General features: G+C 39.4%; 1 protein-coding gene and 2 pseudogenes across 1 annotated transcript in view; all 3 read left to right on the top strand.

Annotated features, from left to right (window-relative positions):
- The window catches only part of LOC113917936 (small ubiquitin-related modifier 1-like), a 43,876-nt gene extending 41,593 nt beyond the window's left edge, over positions 1 to 2,283 (top strand). Inside the window, 1 exon segment of the mRNA XM_035727190.1 lies at positions 2,158 to 2,283. Within this exon segment, the coding sequence (XP_035583083.1) occupies positions 2,158 to 2,283 (126 nt within the window).
- A 49-nt stretch (positions 2,284 to 2,332) lies between these two features.
- Positions 2,333 to 2,784, top strand: LOC113916049 (annotated as a pseudogene).
- A 5,854-nt stretch (positions 2,785 to 8,638) lies between these two features.
- Positions 8,639 to 9,581, top strand: LOC113917828 (annotated as a pseudogene).
- Positions 9,582 to 16,833: the final 7,252 nt, after the last annotated feature.

Genomic DNA, 16,833 nt, shown 5'->3' on the forward strand with positions numbered 1-16,833 from the left:
GGAATTTCTGAATATAAAGCCCAGGAAAGTGTGAGGGCCCCCACTACAGCACCCCCCCCCCCGTCTAGTATTTTGTCAGAATTACCATCTAAGAGTTCCTACCAGTATAGGGCTCCAGCAGCTTCTGCTCCAAATAAGTGGATCTCAGGTGTTCCTGTCTGGGTGCCCCCACAGAGTCCCAGAATAGTCATTGATGTTCAGTTTGTTCGTTTCCTTGTTGTAAGCCAAATGTGATGTCTAAGCTCTCTACATTTCGGCTTCAATGGAGCTGAGACCAGAAGCCTAAGCTTTCTTAAAAGTCAAGTTTTTTGTTTTTCTTTTTAATGTTTAGAAGCTCTAAAAAACATTGAAATATATACCAAGAGTGCCTTGGGTAGGATGAAGGCAGCCTCCAGTCTTTTCAATTCGACTGAGGGCCCAAAGGGTAAAATGACTTCCTCAAGCAATCACAGTCTTACATAAAATTTGTGTTCCACTGATGCTTGCTGTAGCTAATGGGGACAAGAGTTGAGACTTGAGCCTGAAGTCGGCAGTGCTGCTTCTGTTAATACAACATAATGCACGTGTATTCTTCTTTGAGCTGATAATCTACGTAAAGGTATTCCATTTGTTACCCCGAGAGTCTTGACAATTCCCTCCTCTACTATCCATTCTTTAAGAACAGCAGGGTCCGTGTGATACAAAACAGGTATTTGGATACCGAGAGAGAAATTTTACTAACTGGCACACGGAAAGCTTAGCACTTAAAATTGTATATTGAATATCCAAACAAGCCTATGAGGATGAAATCTTATAATTCCTCCTTTCTCTCCTTGTGATGAGAGAGGTGAGTCTCAGACTGGCTAAGCCATATGGTCAGGAGTTGAATGAGAACCAGAGTCAATGGAAGCCAGGGCTGTCTGATTCCAGAGATCATAACAGCTCTTGCAAGACAGTGACTGTCACAATTTTGTCTTTTTTCTATATTTTTTTTCTGCTACTCCCATCCCCTCTACAGCTGGTATAGAGCTCTAGATAAATAATCAGTTTCCTGTTACTGCTATAACCATAAAGTACCATACACTTAGTGGCTTAAACAATACAAATGTTTTACCTTACAGTTCTGGAGGTCAGAGTCCAAAGTGGCTCTCACTGGGTGAAAATCATGGTATGTATAAAGCTGAATGCCTTCTGGAGGGTCTAAGAAGTACCTTTCTTTCTTTTCTTTCTTTCTTTCTTTCTTTCTTTCTTTCTTTCTTCTTTCTTTCTTTCTTTCTTTCTTTCTTTCTTTCTTTCTTTCTTTCTTTCTTTCTTTCTTTTTCTTTCTTTCTTTCTTTTTCTTTCTTTCTTTCCTTTTTCCTTTTTTTTTTTTATTTTCCAGTATCTAAAGCCTACAAACAATCCCCATCTCATGGTCCCCTTCCTGCATCTTCAAAGCCAGTGAGGTTGGACTGAATACTTCTCACACTGCCATCTCTTTGACTCTCTCTCCTGCTTCCCTCTCTACTTTTAAAGACCCCAGCTGATTGACACCCCTCAATTATATTTTGCCCTATAACTTAACATATTCAGTTTTCAACAGTTAGGCTATGGACATCTTTGAATGTCCATTATTCTGCCTATGATAGATAGATAGATAGATATTCCTCCTTTAGCACATAGTTGGGTGGTTAGATGTATAGGTTGGAAGATGGAAACATTATTAGAGATAAAGAAGTATAGACAATTAATTTATTAGGTTCAAGTTGTGACCATTAGAATAAAGAGAAGTCACTGATCCAAAGAAGCCAGATACATCCAAGAAAACTATGTACAGTTGGGCAATGAGTAACTGAATAGGCATTGGATGAAGTAGGAAATGACCTTCATGAAGTAAAGAACATAGGAAAGAAGAATTCATGTATGTAGAACAGCGACGGAACTAACTTTAATGGACCAAACTTCATGTTGATAAATAGTGAGAAAAAAAGTGGCTAGGAAAAGTGCAATACAATTTGGATAATTCTTTAAAGTTAGTCAGAGAAGTTTAATGGAACGATCATTTCAAACAAATCCAAGTGAATGGTGTATGCGTTATCCTTGGGTTCAGAAAACATGTGGACAGTTGGGGGTGGGGGAGGGATTCATTACAGCTATATCATCTGACATTGCCATGTCTGTAATGTTAAATTATTGAAGGAGAAAGGATCGGGAGTGGAAGCTGAGGGGAAGGAAAGGCTGCTTCAGGCCTGGCTGCTGCTGCGGCTCCACCGAGGTCTCCAGGAACTGGGCTCAGTCCTCCACTCCGGCGCACACCGTCTTTGAGGCTCCACCGGGCCAGTGTGGGAGAGCCTTGGGTGGAGGCCCTCGCATCATGTCAGCCAAGGAGGAGCGGGCCAGGGAGATCCCTAGAGCCTTCAAACTAAACTGGATGAACCTCCGGGATGCTGAGACTGGGAAGATACTCTGGCAAGGAACAGAAGACCTGTCCGTCTCTGGAGTGGGGCATGAAGCAGGCATATTCCCAAGAACACCCTCAAGTATAAGGCAGTGTCTCCAAAATTGAAATTGTCTTCAGCAGAACAAATGGAAAAATTCTACCTGGAACAAAAAGTTTACTTCAAAGGGCAACGCCTAGAAGAATGGATCTGAGAGTTTGGCTCTGTGATCCAACAACACCGCAAACACCTGGCAGTCCCAGATGATGCCCGCTAGCGTGCTAAATGGGAATGTTATCATACAAGGTTTTTTGATGACAATCTTCTTGTAAGCACTTCCAGAGAGAGACTTTTCTACGTGTGTGCATTTCAAAAATTTGGTTTTTGAGGTGGGGGGAGAGGAAATTTCTTTTTTCCTCCATACATTTGATTTTTGACACTTCCACCCCTAATTCCCTCAACCACAAATCCCACCTGTGGCCACCAAGCTACCAGTTCTGTGTAGGTAACCAGATGGTTTTTTCATTCTGAGCAGCCATCTCCCCCTGACCAGACTAAGCTCTCAAACCCAGACCAGGGCAGAGGGCAAGCCTTGACTGCTTCCCAGGGTTACATGGGGACAGACACTTATCACCGGAACCGATGCTGTTTCTGTTCCCTCCCTGCCTCCTCCATGGGCCCACATCTTCCTTTGGCTCCTGGTTTTAGAAAAATTCAAATTCCTGACCTATGTTTAGTTTTTTCCCACCATCTCTCTTTCATACATTCTCATACATTTATCTTGTGAAATAGACTGTGATATTATTATTACATAATGAGTTAAAACATATGAATTTTAAAACTTGTTAAATATCAGCAATCAATTGTGGTTCACCATAGAAGATTTGTGGGGGCTCGTTATTAGAAATATGGGGGAGGTGGTGTATATTCACTGATCAGCAAGTTATTCTTTACAATCACCACAAGAGGGTGGTAAGGAATTATGCTTTACATCTGCACACCAACAACAGGGTTGCCTTTTTCTTCACCCACCCACAAACATAATTATTAAAATATAAGATGGAGAGTTGGGAAATTTTTTTCTTTCTCATTTACATTTGTTAATCACATTTAACGTAGCATTGTTGGGCATCCTCAGAGTGTGTTGGCTGATCGCTGGACATCAATGCAGAGCATACAGCTTATAAGCACATATCTCTGTCTTCCATGTGTGCTGTCCACACTTAAAATGCAACAGCTTCATACATAAATTATGAGCACCTCGTCACTGTCAAACTTCTAATCTGTGATGATGAATTCAATAGAATTTTAAATGGGTAAATCTCTATTTTAAATCCATCCCCCCTTCTTGTTTATGAAATGAAATATTGAAGTGAATTGAAGGGAGTGGTCCTGTGGTTCAGGCTTGAGTGTTCGTTAGTCAAGCTCCTACTGTTGACTGTTCGCAGTGACCTTGATCAAATTGCTCAACTCAGCTGGGAGCTCAATTGTGTATTTAGAGAATTAAGCAGTTCTGAACGACATTTGGGAGTCAGACACACCTACCATAACTTGCTATGGCATTAATACTGTGTCCCTTTTGAATGAAAATGGAAATCTCCGTTCTGCAAGGGAAGGTCTCAGGGGCTTGAAACCACATTTACTCCATCCTTCTTGTGTTGATTTCCCTTTTCTTTCTTCATTGCTCTTCTTTAAACCTAAAAATTCCCAAAGTTTTTAATAGACATATATTTAATTTCTCTAGAATTTTCTTTCTTTTTTAAATATCACTTTTTTTAAGATTTTTTATTATTTATTTGTCAGAGAGAGAGAGAGAGACAGCGAGAGAGGGAACACAAGCAGGGGGAGTGGGAGAGGGAGAAGCAGGCTCCCTGCTGAGCAGGGAGCTTGATGGGCTCGATCCCAGGACCCTGGGACCATGACCTGAGCCAAAGGCAGACGCTTAATGACTGAGCCACCCAGGCTCCCCTCTCTAGAATTTTCTGATCGTTGTTTTGTGCACCTGTATGGGTGACTGTATCTGTATGTGGGTCTATGTGCATGTGTGCATGTATGTATGTGAGTATATACGTATGTGTGCGTGTGATGTGTATGTGGGTGCTTGTTTAACACATTTGTATACATCTGTGTTAGTGTTCCCATGTGTCTGCACATGTAAATTCTGTAAGTGTGTGAATGTTGCATGCATCAATGTGTGTGCATGTGTGCCTGTATGAAGTGTGTGTGTGTGTGTGTGTGTGCATGTGTGCACATGCATGGGCATGCACTGTGTGGTATGCACCAGTGTACTTGCATTTATATATGTGTTCGTGGAATATGCATTAGAATGAGTTCATGGGTGATGTGTGTGCCCATGGTACGTGTGTCTGTACATATGCATGTTCTTGATGTGTATGGGCATGTGCCTATCTGTGTATTTGTGGCATTTTGGTGGGTAGGTAGGGAGATTTCAAGTTGTATTTGTGTGTGTGTGCACATAAAGATAAGGAACTAGACAAATTGTCTATTGTCATAAGAACACTGTTCATAGTTAGACATTTTTCTGAACCAAGAGAAAGCAGTGTGCTGTTTGCATCCATCTTTAAGTTCAACAAGGAAAAGCTGTGAAATCTAGTGGCCTGTCACTGCGTTGCCTCTTTCTCTCTTCCACCCATAGCCCTTCATCTTACTCTATTGTGTGAGAACCCATTTTAAGTCCCCCCAACCCTCCCCTTCATTTTCATTTCACCTGTGTGGAAAGCCTTGTACTTGAAATTAAGAGCATTTTAGGGCGCCTGGGTGGCTCAGTTGGTTGGGCGACTGCTTTCGGCTCAGGTCATGATCCTGGAGTCCCGGGATCGAGTCCCACATCGGGCTCCCTGCTCGGCAGGGAGTCTGCTTCTCCCTCTGACCCTCTTCCCTCTCGTGCTCTCTATCTCTCATTCTCTCTCTCTCAAATAAATAAATGAAAATCTTTAAAAAAAAAAGAGCATTTTAGAGGAAGAATACAAGTGATTTATTAGAAAGCAATGATTCATGTGTTTGTTTCTATCACTTCATAGTCTGACTTCCTTTGGTATTTTACAGTTTCTGCTCTTGGGTAGTATCATAAAAGACTTTGAGTTTCTGGAGAAAAGAGAGGTGTAAACTATGTTTTGATTTGATCTTTTCACTAATAATGACCTTTCATTAACCTCAGCAGACTCTTAAAAATAAATATTTTCAGCTAATTTTTCTAAAGCTCAGTTTATGTCTGTCTTTAATGTAAACTCAGTATTTTTTGCCAAAAAGTCAGAATTGACTTTGCAAGTTCTGTTTTCTAAGAAAGAGACAATTACTCACCTTTGAGGTTTGTCTTGAAAATGTGTTCTCTGACCTCAGTGCTTGGTACTTAATCATTTATTTTTCCCTTTTCCTATCTGGTTAGGTTATTTTTCTGAACCAGCGTTTCTAGTTTTAGAGTACTGTAAAAAAGAGCAATGACTTTGCAGTCAGAGAAGCCCAAGCAAATCTGGGGCCAACCGCATATCAAGTTAAACTCCTGGGCTTTACAACTATTTATTCATGATATCTTCTGAACATCTATAAAATCTTGGCCTGTACTATACAATAAAGAGTCAAATAATATACTGTTTTGCATTTTTTTGTTTTTACAGAAGTAGCTTTGGCTTCTTTTTTACCCTATCCTGCATACCACTAAGTTATATAGCCAGTTTGCCATGTACTCATTGTCATTGAAATTTTATGAAGGAAACTTTTTAAAAACTGACAATTTTCAGACAGATTACATTTGAAACATGTTAATGTAGTTGATTTTCTGCATAAGAGCCAGAACATTTTAATTAATACACAAGCTCCAAAATAGAAAATTCTGTTCTTCAAAAGAAGAACACTAAAGCCTCTGACTTTAAAGTGTATAGACTACACAAAAATGCTTAGCAACATTTTTTTTAATAAATAATTGTCAGGACTTATTGGCCTCATGAGAGACAAGATTTGGGAGCTAAGATATGGCTTAACCACCAGAAGTTTCTAGAGATGGCCAAGATTCTTAAATTATTGTAATTACTCCAAAGGAGCATCAAAGTTCAGGTCTTGAACCATGAGAGACTATGGACGCTGAGAAACAAACTGAGGGTTCTAGAGGGGAGGGGGTAAGGGGATGGGTTAGCCTGATGATGGGTATTAAAGAGGGCACATTCTGCATGGAGCACTGGGTGTTATGCACAAACAATGAATCATGGAACACTACATCAAAAACTAATGATGTAATGTATGGTGATTAATATAACATAATAAAAAAAAGATGTACCTAAAAAAAAGTTCAGGTCTTCTTTGAATTCATATTTAAGAGGAATATGACCTGTACCTTTGAAGGAAATGCTGGCAGATTATGTTTCCTAGTTAACAATGTCAAAACCAAGAGTCAGAAATATTAATGACATGGTTAGGTCAGTTGATCAATAGGACACCTTCATTGTGAACTGGTTTGGTTCTTCTTGATCGATGGCTACTCACTTTGTTCCTCTGATCCCAGTTGAAGATTTATCAGTACACATTTCTTCTACCTTAGACTGATTCATCTTTGATCTCATTCCCTTCATACCCCACTATGTGCCCTATAGGTAACCTGATTGGGTGAGCTCTTCTACCTGAGAAGTTTAGGGGACACCTCCCGATCTATATGCATTTTTCAAATTCAATTCAAGTCAACTGATGTTTGATCATCTTCTTATATGCAAAACACAGTTTCAGACTCTGAAGATTCACGGTGACAGTTCTCTTCCCTATACCTCATATAAGCCCTGAGGTGTAACCAAAAAAACTAAAAGATCTATAGCTTCTACCTCACCATAAGACTCAGCTGCTTAGTGTAGTATGAATGCAAAACTAAAAACAAAATATTTTTAATAAAGGAAATATTCCCTATTTATTTCACTGCTCTTGAGATTGCCTTTTCTTACTCTTTGATTATATAGGTTAGCTGATCAAAACAAGAGCCATAGTAAATTAGTCATGATGTATGTTTCTTTTGTTCATCTACCCATAACTAATTCTATGTAGTCATTACTGAGTCCAGCTGGGAACAGACCTCATGTCATATTGAGTCCGCTTCTTCAAGAGCCGTGCAATCTTCTCTAACTCAAATTCGCTTATCTACTTTAGGAATGGAAAGAACAATGAGAAATTCTATTAGAAGGTGTAAAATAAGGTTGGATAGCATTCCTGATTGCAGAAATTTTGTGGGTAAGGACAGATACACTCAGTGTTACTATTAAGATCCAGAGAAAGGTGGGAAGAGATCCATGGCTTGTTCCTACAAACAGGGGCACCTTGCCTGGGATTTTCTTCCTTTTTTCCAGACTTCAGCCTTATTCTCTTTATACCATTTATCTTCAGCCAATTTTATTTAGTAAACATCTGTTGACCAACTATTAAATCCCAGAAGCTCTAAGTATTAGGCAGCACCTAATATAGTCTGGTGAATAATAATATGTAATAAATAGTTGAGATCAACAACTGAATAAAAAGCTATATAAAAGTTTTTCCTACATGAAGAGTCTTTCCTCCATGGAGATATTCTCCTTTTTCACTTTCACAGATTTCTGGGTGTAGTGAACATTTGTGGGCCCGTAGCTGGACCTTTCACTGATGGTGCCATTCCTCCTTGTTGAGTCAGGACCCTCTCTGTCTATATAGCACTTGCTGCCAGCCCACTGTCCTCCTGCCATTTTCAACATCTCTGCTTGCCTGGAACCTTGCTATTTGCTAGCTCCCTTCTGCTTAGCTGGAATTCCATGCCAGGATCTTCCTGACCAAATGATTGTGTAGTCTCCAAAGTTATTCAGATTTAGGGTACAATGTATAAGAGCTTGAACCACTCATTTATTCATTCATTCAAGAAAAACAATGAGCATCTACCAAGTTCTAGGCCATGCTACACAAAGTGGATCCCACATTCAATAAAAAGCATTTCCTATCCAGAAAATAAACAAAATGACAAAAAAATCTGATAAGTACCAAAAGACAGTCCAGCTTGAGCACTAAAAACCTATATTATGTAAAAACCCATATTATGTAAAAACCCATTCCTAAAGTCTCCAAAATGGCCAAAGTTTGAAAAGTACCCAATGCATAATTTTTGATGATGTCAGTGAGCATTTGCCAAAGACCATTCTATTTTTTTAGATGGACAGAAATCTATTGTATTAAGTCAGTATAGAATAAATTGCATCACCTTTCCGAGCTACCCGGGGAAGGGTCCCTACGGCGTTGTTTTGCATTCCCATCGTAACTTAAAGGGAAACTTTCACAATGTCCGGAGCCCTTGATGTCCTGCAAATGAAGGAGGAGGATGTCCTCAAATTCCTTGCAGCAGGAACCCATTTAGGTGGCACCAACCTTGACTTTCAAATGGATCAGTACATCTACAAAAGGGAAAGTGATGGTATCTACATCATAAATTTGAAGAGAACCTGGGAGAAGCTTCTGCTGGCAGCTCGTGCCATTGTTGCCATTGATGTCAGTGTCATATCGTCCAGGAATATGGGCCAGCGAGCTGTGCTGAAATTTGCTGCTGCTACCAGAGCTACTCCTATTGCCGGCCGCTTCACTCCCGGAACCTTCACTAACCAGATCCAGGCAGCCTTCCAGGAGCCGAGACTTCTGGTGGTTACTGATCCCAGGGCTGACCACCAGCCTCTTACAGAGGCGTCCTGTGTTAACCTGCCTACCATTGCTCTGTGTAACACAGACTCTCCTCTGCGCTAGGTGGACATTGCCATCCCCTGCAACAACAAGGGAGCTCACTCAGTGGGTCTGAGGTGGTGGATGCTGGCTAGGGAAGTTCTGCGCATGCGTGGCACCATTTCCCGAGAACACCCATGGGAGGTCATGCCTGATCTCTACTTCTACAGAGATCCTGAAGAGATTGAAAAGGAAGAGCAGGCCGCTGCTGAAAAGGCTGTGACCAAGGAGGAATTTCAGGGTGACTGGACAGCTCCAGGTCCTGAGTTCACTGCTACTCAGCCTGAAGTTGCAGACTGGTCTGAAGGCATGCAGGTGCCCTCGGTGCCTATTCAGCAGTTCCCTACTGAAGACTGGAGCACTCAACCGGCCACGGAAGACTGGTCTGCAGCTCCCACTGCTCAGGCCACTGAATGGGTAGGAACAACCACTGAGTGGTCTTAAGCTGGTCTTCCACAAAGGCAAACAAAATGGAAATAGAAATGGAAAAGGTTGACGGAAAATAAACAGTTTGTAAAAAAAAAAAAAAAAAGAATAAATTGCATCAAACAAAAGGATGGTATTGACTAGAATCGCAATAAAAATAAAGTGGTAGTTTATAACATAAATTAACTTAAACAAAGCTAATAGCCCTGATATGTAGAAAGTTCTAGAAGACCTACTAAACAGGGGAGCTACTAGTTATTTTAATTAGTTTATCAGCCTTTAAAATAGTGTCTCTAAAGTGATAACACATGCTTTAAAAGAGTTTCCTTTCTTCAATTACTTTTATAGAACTCAGGTAGGTAGTGCCCTGTTAAAGGCCACCCCCGCTATTGCCACATGATCATAAACTCCAAATGAGTGCCCTCTAAATGAATGAAATTTTACTGCAAGATAATTCTGCTCGTGTCTGCCAGGCTCCATGAATGCTTTGAAAAATTTCAGGAACCCAATCCTCATAAGCTACTAGGAACTCAACTTCATTAGACAGTTATGGTCACCGATTTTTCCGGGGAATGACATATAAAACCTCTCATCTGAGCAAAACGAGGAAGACTAATGTTGCATAAAACATATACAGTCTGGATTACAAAATCACAAAAGTTATCTCTTGGATAGAAAAACCATCCCTCTTTAGATGTCTGTAATTGCAAGACAAATTTCCCCATGGCCTAATATTTCTTACTCTTTCAAAAAGAAAATTCTACATAAGAGAAATAAACCTTGGTATAGGGAAATTTTAGTAACCTTTGCTTGCTGGCTAGGAAACATCAATAGTAATTACCATTTTTGATGACCTCAGTTGCATGTGCATATTTTATCTTCAAAACTAAGGTAAGGTTTTTCTCCTAAGCTTCTCAAAATATATTGTCAAGAGACTCATGGGATGTGAAAAATTAAGATAACATCTATTTTGGCAAATAATTATTTTAAAGTACAATACAATGTGAGTGTGGAATAGCTGCTTGCCCATCACTGATCTCCCTGCCTTCTATCACTTTGTCCACTGCTATCCATCTCCCAATCCTCTTTAAATATAGTTTTTATCCTGTCACTCCTACTAAAACTGTGTCAACTCTACTGAAGGGGCATATTCTGAGCTTCTACTTATGTGCTTAACATATCTTTCCGAAGAGAGAATTGGTCTGTATGACCAACTCTTTAGGGGTGAAAAGGCTAAGTGTAGACAGTAAGGGGTTGCATCCTATGTGGAATCCACACGTACTGACAAGCTACTGCAACCTTAGCTTTTCAATCCCCTTGTAGCAGGGAGGATGACTGGAGGGTGTGCAGGACAATGGCAGTCAGGGCGCCCTCCCCCCTCTCCACTCCATCTCTGGGGAGGTGCTAACAAGCATGTAAATGCTCCCTGCAGGCAAGAAGCTGTAGGGGGCTGAAGAGGCTGCAGAGTCTTCAAAAACCCACAAATTGGATTATCAATCCCTAAATAATCAGGAGTTGGTCATTGTAACAAACCATGCCTTGAGGCGTAGAGTTCAAATGCCACTCAAAGAGACGGGAAGAAAGTATTCCACATGCATTTTGAGAGGCGGCAGTGCATAGGGCTGAAAACATAGGCTGCCTTAGCACACTGTTTGGGTTTGAATCTCAGCTACAACGTGAACTAGCAGTTCGGCCGTGGACAAGTTATTTCAATTCTCTACTTTTTAGTTTCCTCATCTATAATGTTAATAATCATGGTAGCTGTATCATAGTGAATGTATAAAATGCTTGGAATGGAGTCTGGTGCCTAGTAAGCAGTACATAATTATTTGATGTTATTGGAAAATCTTTATTCAGCACATACTTTATTACAAGCGCTGTGCTAGAAAATGGGGAGAAATTCAGATTTTCTTCCTAAAGATTCCTATTGTAATTAGGCACTTACAATACAAGATGGGAAACGCTGTGATTCTGGAGGTGCGCACAGGATGCTATGGAAGCTCAGGGATGCTGAAAGCAGGCCTTGTGGAAGAGGAAAGCAGGAAAGGACATTTGAGTGTGACTTGAAGGGAAAGGCCGATTTGCCACAATGCTTAGTAAGCTTCAGGTCTCCAGCCCCTCCCTTGAGAAGGTCCCTAGGAGGGCTGGGGGAGTGCCTGCGGGGGGTGGGGGGGAATCCAAGAGACAATCAAGATATTATTTCCCTTTAAGCATCTAGTAAATTCTGTAAGATCTTGGAAGAGAGTGGCTTAAATCTCAAGCCTGCAGTAATTTATTTGACTCCTCTTCTCATCCTTAATCATGGTTTACTTCTAATATACCTTTTGTATTTGTAATTTTATGTATTTTTTCTTAAAGTAAGCCCCAGTCGAAACTTCAGGCCCCACAAAATCTGTATCCACTTCTATTCAAAAGATAAATGGGATTTAGCTAAGGTAAGGGTCCCACGGGTTAGTTAAAGTTGGTAAATGAGCAGTAGAGGAAGAGATACCATCTTGAGCAAAAGTGCCTAGGTGAAATAGCCCTGAACCTTGGGTAATCCGAAAGAATTCCACAGAGCGTCTGCAGTAGGGCATTTGAAGTTTGCTTCCTTCCGTTCATTCCCAATCGGTTGTGCAAGAATTTAATTGTGCAGAGATTTGGACCTTCCTCTTAATTAATGCTCGATTCACCATATCTTAACCTCTTTCTTTCACTTTTGGAAGGCTCATACAGGAAGAGTAGGTTCCTTCTGTGGCTCTATGTTTTATGCAAGGTGGAATCTTAAATAAGCAGCACAGAGCCTTAAAGAAAGAGGGCATAAGAAGGTTTCCCCTTACACATCAACTAAACAAATAATCCTCCAAAGCTTTTTATATTGAACACTGTAAGTAATAAATGGATATGTTTGTATAAATACAATTATATACAGTAGTGTACATATAATAATACTTCTGAGCCTAAGTAGTTTTTTAAATAGACCAGAGTGAAATATTAGAAAAGCTCATTGTTCATATGGATCATTACTTTTGTTTTGCTTGTAATTGCTTTTTAAACATGGGAGATTTGGATGCATGCATGTTAGTAATACTACCTGACATATAAAATTACTTTTAAAAGGGAACAAAGAAAAATAATATGCAAATGCTAAAGTCCTTGTAAGGGAGTAAACTTCAAAAGAAGAAATCCAGCATATTAAATGTGAACCCTTTCAGAACAATATGTTGTGGTCACAGATGTTACACATTTCATTTTCCTAAGAAGGAAAAAGAAGAGGAATGAGAAAAACAAGCTAACAAATGCCATGGAATTAGAAATCAATAAAGGTTAGTATGTTCTGTGCTTTTCAACCTCTGGTTATTCCGGTGGATTATAACATACCACTTCTTGCACTGGTGTAGCCTGAAATAAGCCACAGAGGTAGGTCAGAGTCAGGTGCACTCAGAGGCCATATACATTCTCAATCAATTATGGAGAGACCAAACAACCTCTTCCCTTTCAAATGAGCTTGAGAAAAATTGGGTTGTTTTCCCAAAATGGAGGAAATAGATGAGAATTGCTCATTCTCTGAAAAGGAATCATGTTAATGAAATGACAAAGAGAGCTTTGTTCATTTAAATACCATAAGGTCCATCAGAATTGGTAATAGACCACATAATTGTCTCTTTTATATCTCAGTCAAATCTTTGCAAAGGGGCTGGTCTCTCCAGTCCTAATGAGAAAGAAAACTGGAAAGGACTCAGTTTCATGATATTTAAAATCCTCCCCAAGGGCACTTGAGCTCCATAACAACCACAAAAATCAATTACCACATTAATATAATTCTTTGAATTGTAAAGCAAACAAACAGAAATAACAAATATATATCAGTAAAATATTTTGCTTCTATAAAAAAAGTGATGCTTATATTTGACTTAACTGTGGTTTTTCAATTAGTTTGCTATGCCTATGTATATTAGTTGGTTAATTAGTTTTTTAATGAGTGTGTTACCAGTTCATAAAATCCCATATAATGTTTGACTATATCTATGTCGATATATATGCAGAAATAGAATGAAAAATCATACTTATATTTCTGTGTATTGAAATTTTTATCTTTTCCATATTTTGTATGTTTTCCATTATATAAATGCTTTGTTTTGTAGGATAGCTCTGATTTCATTTTAAAATCCAGAACATCAGTAATACTATTTATCAAAATATATACCAGAATAAAAATCATTTTTAGCGGAATATTCCTAAGCGTTGTTTCATTACATCAAATGTGGTTAACTAGACTGGCATGAGAAGGTTTACCCCGGTTATTTTTTTAATTATCTAACCACAGGGTGAATGTGGCTCATGAAAATTAATTGGGAGCACCTGTTCCTAGGTAGGTTTCTGACAGAGAAACATTAATCTTCCCATTGCATGTAATTCTTCTTCTAAAGAGACAAGAAATATCTCTTTTTGGTGAAGTCAACATAGCTGGCCATGGAACCAGGCCTTTCTTTCCAGTAGCCTCCTCTAGTGCTTCTAGCTTCATGTGACAAAGGGATGGGTTGATCAAAGTATTTTTAAATGTGAGTCAATTGGGCAGCATTGTTGAGGAAATCCATTCAGAATCTGCAGTTGTATTCCCCTGCATTTGAAGTGGGCCTGCGGGATTCAGATGTGATAATGGCAAAGTGGATAAATGACAGCTCTGGGCATCAGTTTCAAGGAAGTGCTTAGCTGAATATAGAAATCAAAAGGAAGAAAACAAATAGCACTTTGTGGATCCTCTTCTCCCAAGCTTGAATTGTTCCTTGCTGTTCTATGCTTCCTGAAAGAAGGCAAAAGGTCAACTGGTAACCTTCTATTGCCCTCGGAGTTCGGTGATTTTCTTCCCAGTTTATACATACACACAGTCTCTCTCATACTATATGCACACAGCTCTACAAGGCTTGGTGATCATTCTAAAAATATCTGGTCATTTCACTGAGGCTGAATGCTTGTTGGCCACTTCGCCAATGGACAGAATTTTAAAAACAAAATACAGCTCAATTCTTTTGAAAACTGATTCGAAATCCCCATCTGACTAATGAGCTCTGACTTCAGGTCCAGCTTACTCATTTGTAGAATGAGATCGCAGAACTAGAATCTCTCTAAAACCCTCGTCGTTCTCCTTTTTATAATATATGTTTTTGACTAAGACGGTATGATTATGCAAATTCTGCTAGATAGAGATGCGGTTGCCATATGAGGAGGCAGAGAAGTGGACTCCAATTCTGACTGCACCACTTAGCTGTGTGATGGGGCAGTTTATTTAAGTTTCCTCATCTGCTAATGAAGATAGCAATTCTCATCTCATGGGGTTGTTGTCAGAATTAAATAAAATATTGTAATCTCAGCATAAGAGAACTGCTCAATGGATAACTTATGATTTATTATTATTATTATTATTAGACTTACTGCATCATTGATTCTTAAGTTTGCTGAGTATCGATTTCCTTGTCTACAAAGTGAGAAAAATAGTAATTATCTCCTAGGGTTATTTGACAATTAAATTCAATGATCTAACTCTGTATATACTAAGTACTTCAGTGATAACTGCTTTATGTTGTTATTGGGACTATTATTTGAAGACTTTCAAACCAGCATTTCCCAGAGTTTGCTCTATGTGCTCTCCTTTGTATATGGAAGGAAAAAGCCAGTGAATCTAAATATTAATAGTGCCATACTTGTTATGTATATAAAATGAATACTGACTGCCCAAAGATACCTGTATAATCAAATTTTCTGTTGTAAAACACCTATTCAATTAAAAGAGGTGAGTCATTTTGGACCAACAGATATAAGAAAATAATGGTTCCAGTGGGACTCATTCTTTCATATCCATCTTCCTAAGTGTCAAAGATGTACCAAGCACTGTGCCATTGTCATGTTAGAGAACTCGCCTGCCTGTCGCATTTACCACCTCAGACCTGTGTCCCGGATCTCACACAATAGCACGAGAGTATGCCAGCTGAGCTGATCATTTTATTACCACAACAGCACACACCCTGCTAACAAAGCTGAAGTCGCCAATGCGTAGATTCCTGACATCATAGTCTAATAAAGACCAAAGTGAAAGAATATGACCATTATTCCTCAATTTTCTACAACCTAGTGCGATAGGGAAACAGAGTTATTTCAAGGCAAACAAATCCAATCCAATCAGTGTACCAGAATTGCAGATCCAACTTCCACACAAGGGAAGGTTTAGAATATCAAGGCACTTGGCCGGGGACCCTTATGATCTTTGTCACCATGTGGCTCACTGTCTAGGGGAAAAGAAAGAGTTAAGATGAAAGAAAACGCTATCCTGATACTCGATGAGTGAGTTTTACTAAGGAAAACAATACACTGGGTAGTTATAACAGCTTTTTGCTTCAGTGGAAGGTAAGCCATAGCATGCTTTTTTCATTAAAGAAATGAATTACAATTACCTATCATTAGGAGAGTAAACAGGGTGGGTTTGGTTTTGCACGTCATTTGTGAATAAATAGAGGAGAAATAGAGCAAAGACTTGTAGCCTTTCTCTTGCCGGCTCCTTTGTCTGAAACAGCAGAGCTCAGCACAGCTTGTCTTATGCACAATGACACAGAAGCAGAGGAAAGCTCTTACCAAAAATGCAGACTTGGGTTACAGTGTCATTTGATTTTGCTTCTCAAGATATGCTCTTTGAAAATGTCCTTGCAGTTCAGCACGGCATCAGTAAAAGAAAATCCTGCACACAAAAGCCAAATCTGTATCCAGGCAGCTAACTATACGTGTAGCTGTGAAAATTGCTAAATGTGTTAAAAAAAAAAAATCTTGATGTAAATTAGCCTAAACTTCCTCCATGGATATTATCAATTATTCATGGCATAAATTATGCAACAGAGCTGACAGTACTTGATAGAATATAAAGAATGAGATATATGTGTATATATACATACACAAATATACATGCATACGTATACGTGTTCGCGCACATACATTTGCATACAGATATTCATGCATGTGTATGCATAATCGTGCATACACATACATACATACATACATAAATGAAGTAAGGTGATAGAGTGAAAGAGCACTGAGCTATGATTCTGGAGACCTAGCTTTAAGCCATTTGGTGTGAGTTACTCACTCCTGATCTCAGGCCCTCCGTTGCCCCAATTTGGACCAATGGCCCTTTTAATTATAAAATTGTTTCATTCTGTATCCCAAGCTCCTGTCCTACCAGATGTCCAGATGTGGTACAGATGTCTTACTGAGGATGAGTCATGGTCATTAAACTTGGGGACTTATAAATGTTGATTTG

This window comes from Zalophus californianus, chromosome 1 (assembly GCF_009762305.2).
Source record: "Zalophus californianus isolate mZalCal1 chromosome 1, mZalCal1.pri.v2, whole genome shotgun sequence".
NCBI lineage: Eukaryota > Metazoa > Chordata > Mammalia > Carnivora > Otariidae > Zalophus > Zalophus californianus.